Source organism: Trichechus manatus, unplaced genomic scaffold (genome assembly GCF_000243295.1).
Source record: "Trichechus manatus latirostris isolate Lorelei unplaced genomic scaffold, TriManLat1.0 scaffold00163, whole genome shotgun sequence".
Lineage (NCBI taxonomy): Eukaryota > Metazoa > Chordata > Mammalia > Sirenia > Trichechidae > Trichechus > Trichechus manatus.
Window position 1 is genome coordinate 2,686,982 of NW_004444099.1, and position 13,839 is coordinate 2,700,820.

At 38.9% G+C, this 13,839-nt stretch overlaps 1 protein-coding gene across 1 annotated transcript in view; it reads left to right on the forward strand.

Moving 5' to 3' along the window:
* The window catches only part of DNAJC12 (DnaJ heat shock protein family (Hsp40) member C12), a 42,669-nt gene that overhangs the window by 2,116 nt on the left and 26,714 nt on the right, over positions 1-13,839 (forward strand). The window contains exon 2 of the mRNA XM_004386409.2: positions 7,991-8,069. Within this exon, the coding sequence (XP_004386466.1) occupies positions 7,991-8,069 (79 nt within the window). The remainder of the gene's footprint in view (positions 1-7,990; positions 8,070-13,839) is intronic.

The window sequence follows — 13,839 nt, forward strand, 5'->3', positions numbered from 1 at the left end:
CCCATTTAAAATATTTTAATGCTATTTAATGTGACATCTCCTTTTCTTGATTTGTGTTTGGAGATATGTTTGGGAGGATATTGTATTTTACTTTATTTCAAATATCTCTTGATTTGATGCTGTAAAATTGATCGTAACTCTTCATACTCAAAAGTGATTTAACAGTTATAATTTCAAAGCAGCTCGGTATTTTAGTTCTACTTACAACAGTAGAATTGAGACATCCAGATAATACTTTTGCTTTGGTGAATAGTTCTACAACTTAAAGCTTGTGTTGAAAATTAACTAAATTCAAAGTAAAATTGCATATTTTCTAATGGCTCTAGTATAGTAGTTCTAAAGCTTTTTCTTCTTAGAAGCTTTAAAGAAAATCACCCTTCACAAATTGAAAATATAATCGTGGGTATAAGCAATGAGACAAATTTCCTACTTTATGTGCAAGGCATACATAAATCACAGGAGGATTTCCATGCTACTGAGTGGAAAACAACTTACTCCCCATTTCAAAAAAATTTACCGAAGTTTGATCCAAAGTCACTCAGCCTTTTCTCTCTATATTGGATTGTATACGAAAGGCATAGTCTGTAAAACCCTCCAAAGTCCATATTGATGCATATACCACACAGTAGGGGTCTAAGACATTATCCTCCCTTGTATGGGTCTTATATGATTTTTTAATACTTGGCCACAATTTCAGTAGTAATGATAAGAGAACTTCATGTAAATATACTGGACTTGAAAACTGAACACAAACCCAGATAAATGGAAACATCTATTTTTTTCTAGTTCTCACTTTGTTGCAGCTGTGGTGGTTGTTTTGGCTACACACTTTGTAAATTTATCATAACCTATAGCTGTGTTCTCTTTTTATTTCAAATTAGTTTTTTAGTTGAAATAATTTTTGACTGTCACAAAAGTTGCAGAAATAGGACAGAGATTTCCTGTATACCCTTCACCCAGCTTCTCCTAATGTTAACATTGTACTTAACCATAGTACAATGATCAAAACCAGAAAACTAACATTGGTACAATATTATTAACTTAATCAGGGGCCAGCAAATGTTTTTTGTAAAGGGCCAATAGGCAGGGCCAGGAATAGGGTACGGTAAGTGGGGAACCTAGGATGCAAAATTTAAGGAGGCACTCACTCTCAGGGTGGTTCAAGTGCAGAAACCTGAGAGTGAATGCCTCTTTAAATTTTGCACCTTAACTGCTCAGTTTGCTACATCCCATTCCTGTCACTTGAGATAGTAAGTATTTTAGGCCTACGATCTCTGTCACAACTATTCAACTTTGCTTTCGCAAGAAAGCAACCATAGATGCAAACAAATGGCTGTGGCTGTGTTCCAATAAAACTTTATTTAAAAGCAGATAGTCGGCTGGATTAGGCCTGTGGGCCAGAGTTTTTTTGTTGACCTCTGAACTGTACTATGGAGCCCTGGTGGTGCAGTGGTTAAGAGCTATGGCTGCAAACCGAAAGGTCAGCAGTTCGAATCCACCAGCCACTCCTTGGAAACCCTATGGGGCAATTCTACTCTGTCCTGTAGGGTCGCTATGAGTCGGAATCAGCTCCACAGCAATGGGTTTGGGTTTGGGAACTCTGCTATAGATCTTATTCTAATGCCACCAGTTTTTCTTCTAATGCCCTTTATCTGTTTATAATGCAAGCTGGGATTCCACATAATGTTTAGTTGTCCTATCCCCTTAGTTTCCTCCAACCTGACCATTTTTCATTCTTTCCTTGTCTTTTATGAACTTTACACTTTTGTAGAGTATTGATCAATTATTTTGTAGAATGTCCGTCAATTTGGGTTTGTCTGATGTTTTCTTATGATTAGACTGATGTTATGCATTTTGGAAAAAATACTCGGTGCATCATATTGCGGGTATGTGTCTTATTGATCTTGATCATTATTAACCTCGATCACTTGATTAAGGTGGTGTCTGCCAAGTTTCTATTTTTTCTTTTGTAATTAATAAAGATCTTGTGGAAGATACTTTGAGACTATATTGTTTCCCTCAAACTTCTACCCACTGATTTTCGCACCCTTTAGTGGATCTTGCCTATAGCAGTTTTTACTGTGGTGTTTGCCTTATGGTGTTTTTCTATTTTCCTCACTTTTTTTACATTTATTAGTTGGAATTATTCTGTAAAAAAAAAGAAGAACTATCCCTTTTCCCACACTTATTTATTTATTCATCCAATTATTATTATTTTTTTCTAATTATTTGTTTTTATCAGTATGGATTAATGGATAGTTATTGTATTTTATGGAGCCCTGGTGGCACAGTGGTTAAGTGATATGGCTGCTAACCAAAAGGTCAGCTGTTCGAATCCACCAGCTGCTCCTTGGAAACCCTGTGGGGCAGTTCTACTCTGTCCTATAAGGTCGCTATGGGTTAGAATTGACTTGATGGCAATTTTTTTTTTTACTGTATTTTATGAATTATAATCCAATACTATCATTATTTATTTTGTGGCTCAGATTGTTTCTATAGCTCGTGTTTTTACGAATTATCATTTGATTAGATTGATGTAGGAATGATCTCTCATGGATTTCCTCCTGAACTGGGGATTTTGCTAATATCTGGAGGTTTGTGGGAGAAGCCAGTTTCAAACTAAGTGAACTGAAATGAGGGATACTAATTAGCCCACTTATTAAGACAATTCTTCTCTTTTATGCAGCGTATAAATTTCTGCTATTAGAATCAGTTCACTCTTTTACATGAGTCAACCACAATTTTCAGAAAGGCTCTATTAAACTGTACTTAAGTTACTTGGAGAACTTCTGTTGGTCTTTAATGAAGTATTTATTGAACATTTACTGTGGGGCCAGTACTAGAAGCGATGGGGGGAGAAACAAAGCAAAACTAAGCTAAACTAAAAGGATGAGACATGGTCTCAGTGTTTCAGGAATTTGGCATCCAACTGTGGAGCCAAAGCTAACACCCAGGAGACAATTTGAGAACAGCTTAGTACTGTGCTGGATGATACTGTATATAAGTGTAAAGAAAGAATATCTGAAAACACCTCAGAGAAGAAATGGGACTTCAGACGGTGTTACTGTTGTTAGGTTCTGATGAGTTGATTTCAACTCATAACGACCCCATGTGACAGAGTAGAACAGCCCCATAGGATTTTCTAGCATGTAATTTTTATGGAAGCAGATCACCAGGTCTTTGTCCTGTGGACCCACTGGGTAGGTTCAAACTGCCAATCTTTGGGTTAGGAGCCAAGCACTTAACTGTGTGGTTTTATTAGATAGTCATAATTTAGACACATAGAGGGAGAGACAGAGGGTATTGCATGGTAAGGGGAAGCTGGAGCAGACCCATGCAAGTGGGAATCAGATTAGCTCTCATTGTACACTTGAGTATTTCCTTGCACAGACCAAGATATTGTGCTAATAGGATACAGGACTGTCTTAGTTATCTAGTGCTGCTGAAACAGAAATACCACAAGTGGATGGTTTTACAAAGAGATAGTTATTCTTTCACAGTTTAGAAGGCTAGAAGTCCAAATTCAGGGTGCCAGATCTAGAGGAAGGTTTTCTCTGTCGGTTCTGAGGAAAGGTCCTTGTCATCAATCTTCCCCGGTCGAGTAGCTTCTCAGTGCAGGGACCCCGGGTCCAAAGGACGGGTTATTCTCCTGGCTCTTGTTTCTTGGTGGTATGAATTCCTTGTCTCTCTGCTCGCTTCTCTCTTTTATATCTCGAAAGAGATTGATTTAAGGCACAACCTAATCTTGTAGATTGAGTCCTACCTCATTAACATAACTGCCTCTAATCCTGCCTCATTAACATCACAGGTAGGATTTATAACACATAGGAAAATCACATCAGATGACAAAATGGTGGACAATCACACAATACTGGAAATCTAACCAAGTCAACACACATTTTGGGGGGACTCAATTCAATCCATAACAGGGAGAGATAAATTTTCAAGTTTTAAAATTTAAGTTCTAAAATTACTTCATACTCAAGGTAGAAAGTGTAGAGTATGAAGAAAGCACGAAGAAAAGTGTTAACCTAAATACTTAACATTTTGGAGTATGACATGTATGTCATTTATGTATGCATCTATGCCATATCCATGTATGTATATATATATAAAAGTACATATATATATATTTATGTGTGTATTTGTATATGTGTTTGGAGTCAGATTACTTAGGTTGAAGTCCTGGTTCTGCCACTTTCTAGCTGTATGTCCTTGGGAAAATTATTTAACCTTCTATGCCTTGCCTTCTTAATCTTCAAAATGGGAATAAAAATAGTACACATCTCAAAGAGTTGTGGAGATTAAATGAGATACTACATGTAAAGTGCTTAGAACAGTGCCTGACACACAGTAAGTTTTGATAAACCTTAGCTATTATTATTATCATTGTTCTATTACATACAGCTATATACATATGTTAAGGAGCCCTAGTGGCACAAATGGTTAAGCGCTTGGCTGCTAACTGAAAGGTTGGTGATTCAAACCCACCCAGTGGCTCCGCAAGAGAAAAACCTGGCAATCTGTTCTGTAAAGATTACAGCCAAGAAAAGCTTATCGGGTACTTCTGTTCTGTCACATGGGGTCGCTATGAGTCGAAATCAACTGGGTGGCAACTAATAACCCCAATACATACATGTTACATAGTCCCTTTTGAGGTGAACATTATGGATTTATATTACATATAATGCTTTGTAGCTTACCTTTTCTCACAGAAATATAGCTGTACAAGTTTTCTCATGTTGTTAAGTCTTCTACAAGATGATTTTGAATGCCTACAAAGTATTTCAGCCTATGACTACATTACAAGTAACTTTAACAAATATTCTATTATTGGACACATAGGTTTTTGTTTCAGATTTATAACATTGTATTCATTGAACCATCTTATAACTAAATTATTTTTTCACCTCTGATTATCTACTTAGTACATATTCCTAGGATTGGGATTCTGGGTCAAACAGTATGAAAAAATTAAAGGCTTTTCACATATATTGCCCAATTGCTTTCCAGAAATTGGCACCAAGTTACATCCTCACCAGGAAAGCATGAGAGTGTTTGTTTCTCTGCACCCTCAATAACACTGTTTGTTATCATCCTTTGGATGTTTTGATTTATTCGATTACAAGTAAAAGTTGAACACTTTTTGTATGTTTACTGGCCAACAGGATAGGCAATTTTCCAGACCATTGGACATTGGATCAGGAAGGTGTAATTCAGTGGACCTTGATATGGAGGGCCTCTGCTGCCCATGGACTGGATTTCTCACTGGGCACATAGGGTGGGGGTGCCAGAAGATAAGTAAAATGTGCCCAAGACAAACTAACTCACTTTATCAGTTTACCCAGAGCCAGCCTTATATAGAAAGCTTGTGATAAACTTTGTGCCAGTAAAGCTATGGAAAGTAATGAAAGACAGATATGGACTATTCTTGTGTTTTAAAAAATTTGAAAAATACAGAAAATATAAGGAAGAAAATAACAATCACACATTAGCGCTACTGAGAATTAACCATTTTGGCATATTTGTTTCACAGACTAACGAGAATGTTTCCTAATGGGTTGTGAATTAAAAAATAACAACAACATTAAAAAACAAACAAACAAACCACCTAACCTTTCTACCTTTGATAGATAGGTATAATTTCATTCATTTATGTCATTATAAAAACCCAAGATATATATGTAAATATGTGTGTAAATGTGTAGACATGAGTCTCAAAGGACATAAGCTTTTATCTTGGGGGGAGGGGATAAACGGGACTTCCCTTTTTACTCTGTATCGATGGAAATTTTTCAAAGAGTGTGAGTCTTCATAAATTAATTGTTAATTAAAAATGCTTACTACTCTTTAGAGTAGACTCTTTAGAATATATGATATTGTAAAATTTAGAAACAAATCTAATTCTCAGTTTTCTTTGTTATACAAGCACGTTATGTTGATGATGGTTATAAGGAGCTCCCAGGAATTACAAACACACAAGTACCGTTCTTAACAGAAAGTCTATCTCTTCCTGTTGTTCCAAGGGGTTCTTGGTAGAAGCTTAAAAATGAAAAGAACAGTTATTCGTCTAGTAGGCTTTATACATGTGCATATCTAGTGCAGTATGACTTTGATTGTAAAGGTCAAGAAAATTTTTATGATTGACTAAGGATGACATGGAACTGATAAGAATATGTCTCTCGATGAATTTTATGACGTTAACATTGAGCTGAGCTGCTTGGGAATTCATTTCTCAAATAAGAAGTTACTTGCTTTCATTAATTTGTGGATAATAAATATAGGACCTGATAAACATTCCTGAAACCTGAAGAATTTGGCCATATACAACAGTGGTTAAGATGATAGGATTTGAAGTCTGACTGCTTAGTTTAAAAAAACAAAAATAACGCAGTTTTTTTAGTAACTAACCGAATGACTTGGGAAGTTACTTAACCACTGATGTTTAGTAATAGCTACTGTTATTGAGTTCTTACTATGACCAGGCTTTGTGGTAAATACTCTACATGCATTATCCATCTAATGTAAAGACCAGGAAACCAAGGCACATGGAAATTAAGTAACTTGCCCAAAGCCTTGTGGCTGAACTGGGATTTAATGCCAAACAATCATATTCCAGAGCCACTTAATCACTATTGCCTCCTGCAGCTGTCATTGCAATTATGATTAATAAAAAACCAAACCAAACCTATTGCCATCGAGTCGATTCTGACTCATAGTGACCCATAGGACAGTAGAACTACCCCATAGGGTTTCCAGGGAGCGGCTGGTGGGTTCAAACTTCCAGCCTTTCTGGTTAGCAGCTGAGCTCTTAACCACGGAGCCACCAGGGCTCCACAATTAATAAAGGTGAGTCTTAGTAATTCATTATAACATGAAATAGATGGGTAAGTAAAATCAAATCATCTTAGTTTGGATTGGAGTTTCTGTTTTCCCAATCAAAATCTGTAACCAAGTCGCTAAGTGGTAACAGAATCATCGGTTTGAATTATGTCCTTTTTCTTTCAATTGTGAAATTCTTAATAAAAATTTAAAAGAGCCAAAAGGCAGGATGAAAGGGCTATGTAATGGATAATTTATAAACTGGGCAGTCATCCTTGAATAATGAACAGTGGTTAAGCATGATTTGAAGAACTCAGATAAGTAAACATGTTTTTTAGGGATTCTTAGCCTTGGCTGCTAATCTAAAAATGTTGGTAAGTTGAACCCACTCAGTGGCACCAATGAAGAAAGGCCTGGCAATCTGCTTCTGTAAAGATTTAAAAAAAAAAAAAAATACCAAACCCATTGCTGTGGAGTCAATTCCAACTCACAGCGACCCTATAGTACAGGGTAGAACTGCTCCATAGGGTTTCCAAGAATCACCTGGTAGATTTGAACTGCTAAGCTTTTGGTTAGCAGCTGAACTCTTAACCACTGCGCCACCAGGGTTTCCCGGTAAAGATTAAAGCCAAGAAAACCCTATGGAGCAGTTTTATTCTGTAACACAAGGGGTTGCCAGGAGTTGAAATCCACGTGAAGGCAATGTTTTTTTTTTTGGTAGAAGAAATCTGTTTGACCATTTTGGACATTTAAATATATAGAGCCCACAGACATCTAGAACCATCATTTAAATACAATAAACCCATTGCTGTCGAGTCAATTCCAACTCATAGCGACCCTATAGGACAGAGTAGAACTGCCCCATAGAGTTTCCAAGGAGCGGCTGGTGGATTCAAACTGCTGACCTCTTGGTTACCAGCTATAGCTGTTAACCACTACGCCACCAGGGTTTCCCTAACTGCAATAGCAAGTTAAATTGTTGGCACGACCACTAATTGAATAAGAGCTTTTACTGAGTGTCTTCTGAATTTCTTTACCAAGGAAAGTATTTCCTAGAGCAAATAGTCAAAATAGAAATATAAGGATAAAAACTTGGATTGCTCATGGCTGTTTTGGGGAGGACATGCCAAGTTGGACTCCTTATTTTACATGTCGGTTTTTGTTGTAGGTTGAACAAATCCTGGCAGAATTTAAGATGAGAGCCCTGGAATGCCATCCTGACAAGCATCCTGAAAACTCCAAAGCTGGTAAGTATTTAATAACAATGGCTATTTCTCAAGAAAATAGTCTATGGAACCAAAAACCATTGGATAGTAACTTAATTTTCTTTTATTTATTATTCTCAAATTTATTCTTTCATTCAGTGCCAAAGGGTATTTTTGCACTACTAGGATGGTGGGGGTAAGTGTGGAGACTGTGAGGTACGTGTAGGGTCTTTTCTGACACTAGTCACTTAACATCCATTTTCCTTTGTCTATAATGTGCTGCTTCGTGGTTTAACATTTGTCTAGTTCATGCTTTATTTCACCAGCTATTGAGTGTTAATATGACTTGAGAACGTTTATAGCCAGGTGGTTGTCTTGCTGAGAACCTTGCTGTGTTTACTTCATTTTGGGAGAGGGGGGTCTAAATATGTCCGTATATAATATATGCTAATATATTCATGCTTTTGTTTCTTTCCTTTGTTATCATTTAAATATGCTTATATCTATCCCGTCTTGAAACAATATAAACAAATAAAAAATCCTTTCTTAACCTGTCTTCCTTTCGCTCCTCATCTCTCTCCTCTTCAGAGCTAGCCTTCTTGAAAAAGAAGTCCATAGTTGATGTTTATACTTTGCTTTCCCCCAGTTTTCCATTTATCCCACTCTGACTTCCTCCTCCGCCTTTCTTAGAAATGGCTCTTGCAAAAGACACCAGGGACTTCCTTTCTGTCAAATCCAGTGGTTACTTTTTAGTCTTTATCTTCCGTGAACTTACATAAAAATTTGGCACTGTATACAGGGCCCTCCTTCTTGTAACACTGTTTTCTCCTAGCTACCACCGTAACACATACTCAATGTTTTCTTCCACCCCTTGGGCTGCTATTTCTCAGCTTCCAATCTAACTCTTCTGTGGTCCCTTAACTGCAACCTGCCCTAAGCCCTCTCCTAAACTCTCTTGTAGATTTACTCCCCATTTTCTCTCTAGAGTCTTGTCTCTCTGAAGTCAGTCTCTTGAGCTGGCTTCAGTCACCAGCTCTCTACTGATGACTCCCAAATCTGTCCTTACCCTGGTTCTCACTTCTCGTCTTCAGACCTGTAGTTTCAACTGCTTCTTGGAAATCTCCATTTGGAAACTTTCCAAAATCATAGTGTCAAAAACTAGACTCATTTTCGTCTCATTCCCTCTAAAATCTTGCTCAGTTTTCTGTGTTTCCCCATCTCAGTGAATGGCACCATCATCCATTCAGTTGCTCAAGAGGAAACCTTGTCTCCTTCCACTCCTTCAGCCTCCACATCCGGTTGATGACCAAATGCTGTTGATTTACCCTCCAAATGGCTCTCCAGTGAGTCCGCATTTCCTCCACCCTCACTGTCACCACCGTAGTTGAGCCACCATCATTTCGTGCCTGAATGACTACAGCAGTCCTTTTATTGGTTTATTCTGCAGATAGTCATCTTTCTTTTTATTTATTAAAAAAAAATAGAAGATTAAATATGGACAAAAAGGTACAAAGAACGCTACAACAAACTACCCAGCTTAAGACTTTGCCAATGTAACTGAGATCCCTTGTGTATCCCTGCCCTGATTTTATCCTCAGGGTAGGTAATACTAACTTAAATTTGATGATTTTCCTTCCTAGGCATTTCTTTATATGTTTACTCTATGTGTATAGTTTGTGTATGTGTATAACATATGCATATATGTGATTTTTTTATAATGAAGTATTAAGCTTAAGACCTGTCAATAGTTCCACATTGCACAAACGATAAAAGTCAAACTATTCTTTATTTTAAAATTTGTTTTTTGTTTTAAATCTTTCTGTTAATTTTCTCAAGAAATTATTGACCCCTTTGATTTTCATAAATGCATTTTTTAATATATGAAATCATCTTTTATTAAATATTTTACTATTACTTTTTTTTTATCGTACTTCAGTGAAGGCTTACGGAACAAATAGTTTCTCATTAAACAGTCAGTACACATATTGTTCTATGACATTGGTTAACAACCCCACAACATGTCAACCCTCTCCCTTCTCAACCGTTTTTTTTTTTTTTTTTTTGGTGAAAATATACATAACCAAAGATACACTATTTCAAAAATTTCTACATGCATTACTATTACTTTTGCTCCTTTAATTTCCCCCCCTTTTTACTAAGGTGTAACTTGTTTGTAGTAATGTGCATAAATAATAAGTGTAAACTTGATAAATTTGTGCATATGCATAACCAGTTTAACCACTGCCCAGATTAAGATCTAGAACATATTCAGTACCCCAGTGATTCCCTTTTATGTTCAGTCTCAAAGTCAGCACGCTCCCGTTTTTAATCTCACTGTAGATTAGTTTTGCCTAGTTTTATATCTCATGTAAATGGAATCATATAGTATGTACTCTTTTGTGTGTGGCTTCTTTTGCTCAATATTATGACTCTGTTAGTCATCTATATTGTACAATTGTACATGTAGTAATAGTTCATACTTTGTCCTTAGCTTGGCCTTTGGGAACAAGCCCCTTTGTGTTGGGCCTTTCTTATCTTTCCATCCTCGATTTTTCTTCATCACCACGCACCTTGAACTCCTCCTGTTTCAGCCACACAGAACTGCTTTGGTTCCCTAATGTGCCCTGTTCTTTCTACCCTCCAAACCTTCATGCATGCCTTCTCTGCCTGGAACTCCCCCCAGGCTTGCATACCTCCCTGCCTTGCTTTGCTTGGCTGGGTGCTGCTCGTGGGTCAGGTCTCAGCTTAGCAATCACTTCCTCTGGGAAGTCCTATGTGCTCCAGATGCCCAGAGCACACTGTGTCAGGCAGCATACAGGATATCACACGGTCTCATGTTGCCTATTTGCTTATTGTTTGTACTGGAAGCTCCGTGAGGCACACACCCTGTTTGTCTTGTTCACAGTGGTATACCCTGCACCTAGCATAGCGCCTGCCACAGGACGCCTACTCTGTGTAAATAATTTCTTGAATGAGTGAATGAACAAATGCACGAACATTTCTTTTGGAGACATATTAGTTACCTCTCTGAACTGGGAGTTAATATTAAAATAGATGCCCTGGCATAAAAGTATGCAAATTTGATAAAAACTTAAAAACAACCACCACCTCAGGTTATTCTTTAACTGGGTTCTTTTTCAGTGAAGTATGACTCTGAGTTGTTCCTCGGTCCCTGAAAAACAATTTCTAGTTGGGATACACGATGAATCACTGTGCAATCATTGACGTTTCTCGTTGCCATAGTGATGGGGCTTTTCACGTAGGGGTTCCCTCAAGGCTCCTTGTTCAGGAAAAACTAGACTGTGTAAATATTGTTTAAAATGAAAAGGTACACAGACATCAATATCTTCTCTTGTCAGGCTTGCAGTTGACAGGTGAGTCAACCTTAGGGCAGGAATTGTTGTTTCCAAACCTATTTAAGCATTCGTTTATTCAATTTGGTATAGATATGAATTTCTGAAAATGTAAGTGGTTCTTCATATACCCCTTAGTTGGAGTGGGATAAACGTTACTGATAAAACTATTTAAAAAAAAAAAAAAAAATTCCCCTGGATACTAAATTTTAGCTTGACAGAAATCCAGAATATAATGAACAAATTTTGAGACATATTTCATGAAGGTGAAAGGTTAGCTTGTAGAGGAGCTGCAGGTTGTGTGCTGAGTGCCTTCGAATAGATTCTAACTCAAAATGACCCTATAGGTCAGAGTAGAACTGCCCCATAGGGTTTCCAAGGCTGTAATCTTTACAGAAGCAGACTGCCACATCTTTGTCCCATGAAGCGGCTGATGGGTTCAAACTGCTGACCTTTCGGTTAGCAGTTGAGCGCTTAACCACTGCACCACTGGGGCTGCAGGTAGAAGTTAAATTTGTATATATACATTTTGGTCCACTAAACGTAGTCTCAATCTTTGCTATTGAAATTACTGATTTGTTAGCAGATTGAAGGAGTACATAAGAGCACAGTCTTCTCTGTCTGGGTTGTAAATTGACCTTGGACAACCTCTCTGAACCTCAGCATTCTCATAGGTAAAATGGGTAGATTTATTGTGTAGATCTGCTCTGAAGATTAAATGAGGTGCCTTGCATGCAAGAAGTGCTCAATGAATGTTAACAATTATGATTTAAGTAGACTTTCGTTTCTTGCTTTTATGCAGCACTCCAAGATAAAAATTTAACAAAACTGAATAGTATTTTTTTGGTAAGTTCCCATTAGATAATTTTTTCATTTTGTTTCTAAATTCTAAATCTAAGGCCTTTAAATGAGTTCCTGGGTGGTGCAGATGGTTAACACATTTGGCTGCTGACTCAAAGGCTGGAGTTGCGAATCCACCCAGAGGCACCTTGGAAGAAAGGTCTGGCTATCTACTTCTAACAAATAGCCATTAAAAACCCTGTGGAGTACAGTTCTACTCCGACACACATGGGGTTGCCATGAGTCAGAATTCACTGGATGGCAACTGGTGTTCTGATTTCAAGGCCTTTAAAAATCCCTTCCTCTCAGGGGGGTGATGTAAGTGAAGACTTCTTGTGCTATCATGTCACCGAACACAAAAGCTTGTGTAGTCCCTTGTGTGTGACAGTAACTGTTTCAGGCCAATACTTTATCACCTCCTCTTTGACATTAAGAAAGGAGGTTTCTGAGCCGGGGCGAAGATGGCGGAGTAGTCAGACGCCTCCGGTGGACCCTCTTACAACAAAGACCCGAAAAAACAAGTGAATCAATTATATATGACAATCTAGGAGCCCTGAACATCTAAAACAAAGTTGAGGAACCAGACTGAGTGGCAAGGGGAGGGAGAGACCGTTTGGAAGCAGTGAGGAGTTGACAGACCTGACCCAGCGAGAGCCTGAACACTTCAGGCCTGAGCAGCTCATGGGTGAGTGGTGAGGCAGGCAAGCAGCGGTGCTTGGGAGGCGTATTCTGCACCAGGAGAGACCCAGCTGCAGAGAGTCTACTCGGCCACCCAGAACCAGTGAGAAGCAGCCCTAGATTGATGAAAGATAAGTACTTGCGTACGGCCTACCGTGTGGATCAAAAACACCCCCCTTAGGGAAAATCCTTTCTTCCATTTACCTCCCTGCTCCCTGCTTTTCACTGGGTCCCAGACCGGCTTCAGCAATTGCCGAGTCCCCTGGGCCAGAAGTAGGATCTGTCACAAGCCCTGAGCCATTGTCCCAGCCTTGGAGAGTGAAGAAATTAACAAACAGGGGAAAAAATAAACCGGCGGCTCCCCTAAGCCAGGAACTCAGGGTAGGCACAGCTCCTTTGCCTAGGCACAAGCATAAAGGATGCATGGACTGTGAGTGCTTTTCCTCCTGCAGAGACTTGTGTGGGCCCATTTCAACAGTGTAGGCCCTCATTACTGCAGCACAACAGGGTATATACCTGAAGTCTAACTTGAACTGTTTCAGCTGTGAAGTGGCAAGTTCATGACATTTGACACTGCTCTGCCCATTAAGCAGGGTCTTCACCTACCCACATCAGGGGCCTGAGGACTGGCGGCTCCAACCATGCCACCTAGCCACCTGCAATAGGGGCCCAAGAATAAGAGGTTCCCACAGTCCTTACAGCCAATAGCACTGGGTGCTCATAGTCCGGCTGCAAAACCCACCCACCTATGCACTCTAGGGAACAGGGGCACGCCTTCCTCCTGGACACTCAGAGGTGGCCATCAGCCCCCTGCTGCAGCCAGATGCCTGTGACTATACCAATCACCCATGCCTGTCTAGGACTGTAGGTGAGAGTCTACACCACACACTTGGTGGCTATCTACCTGGGCACCTGAGCTGAATCCATACAGGAGGAGTGGG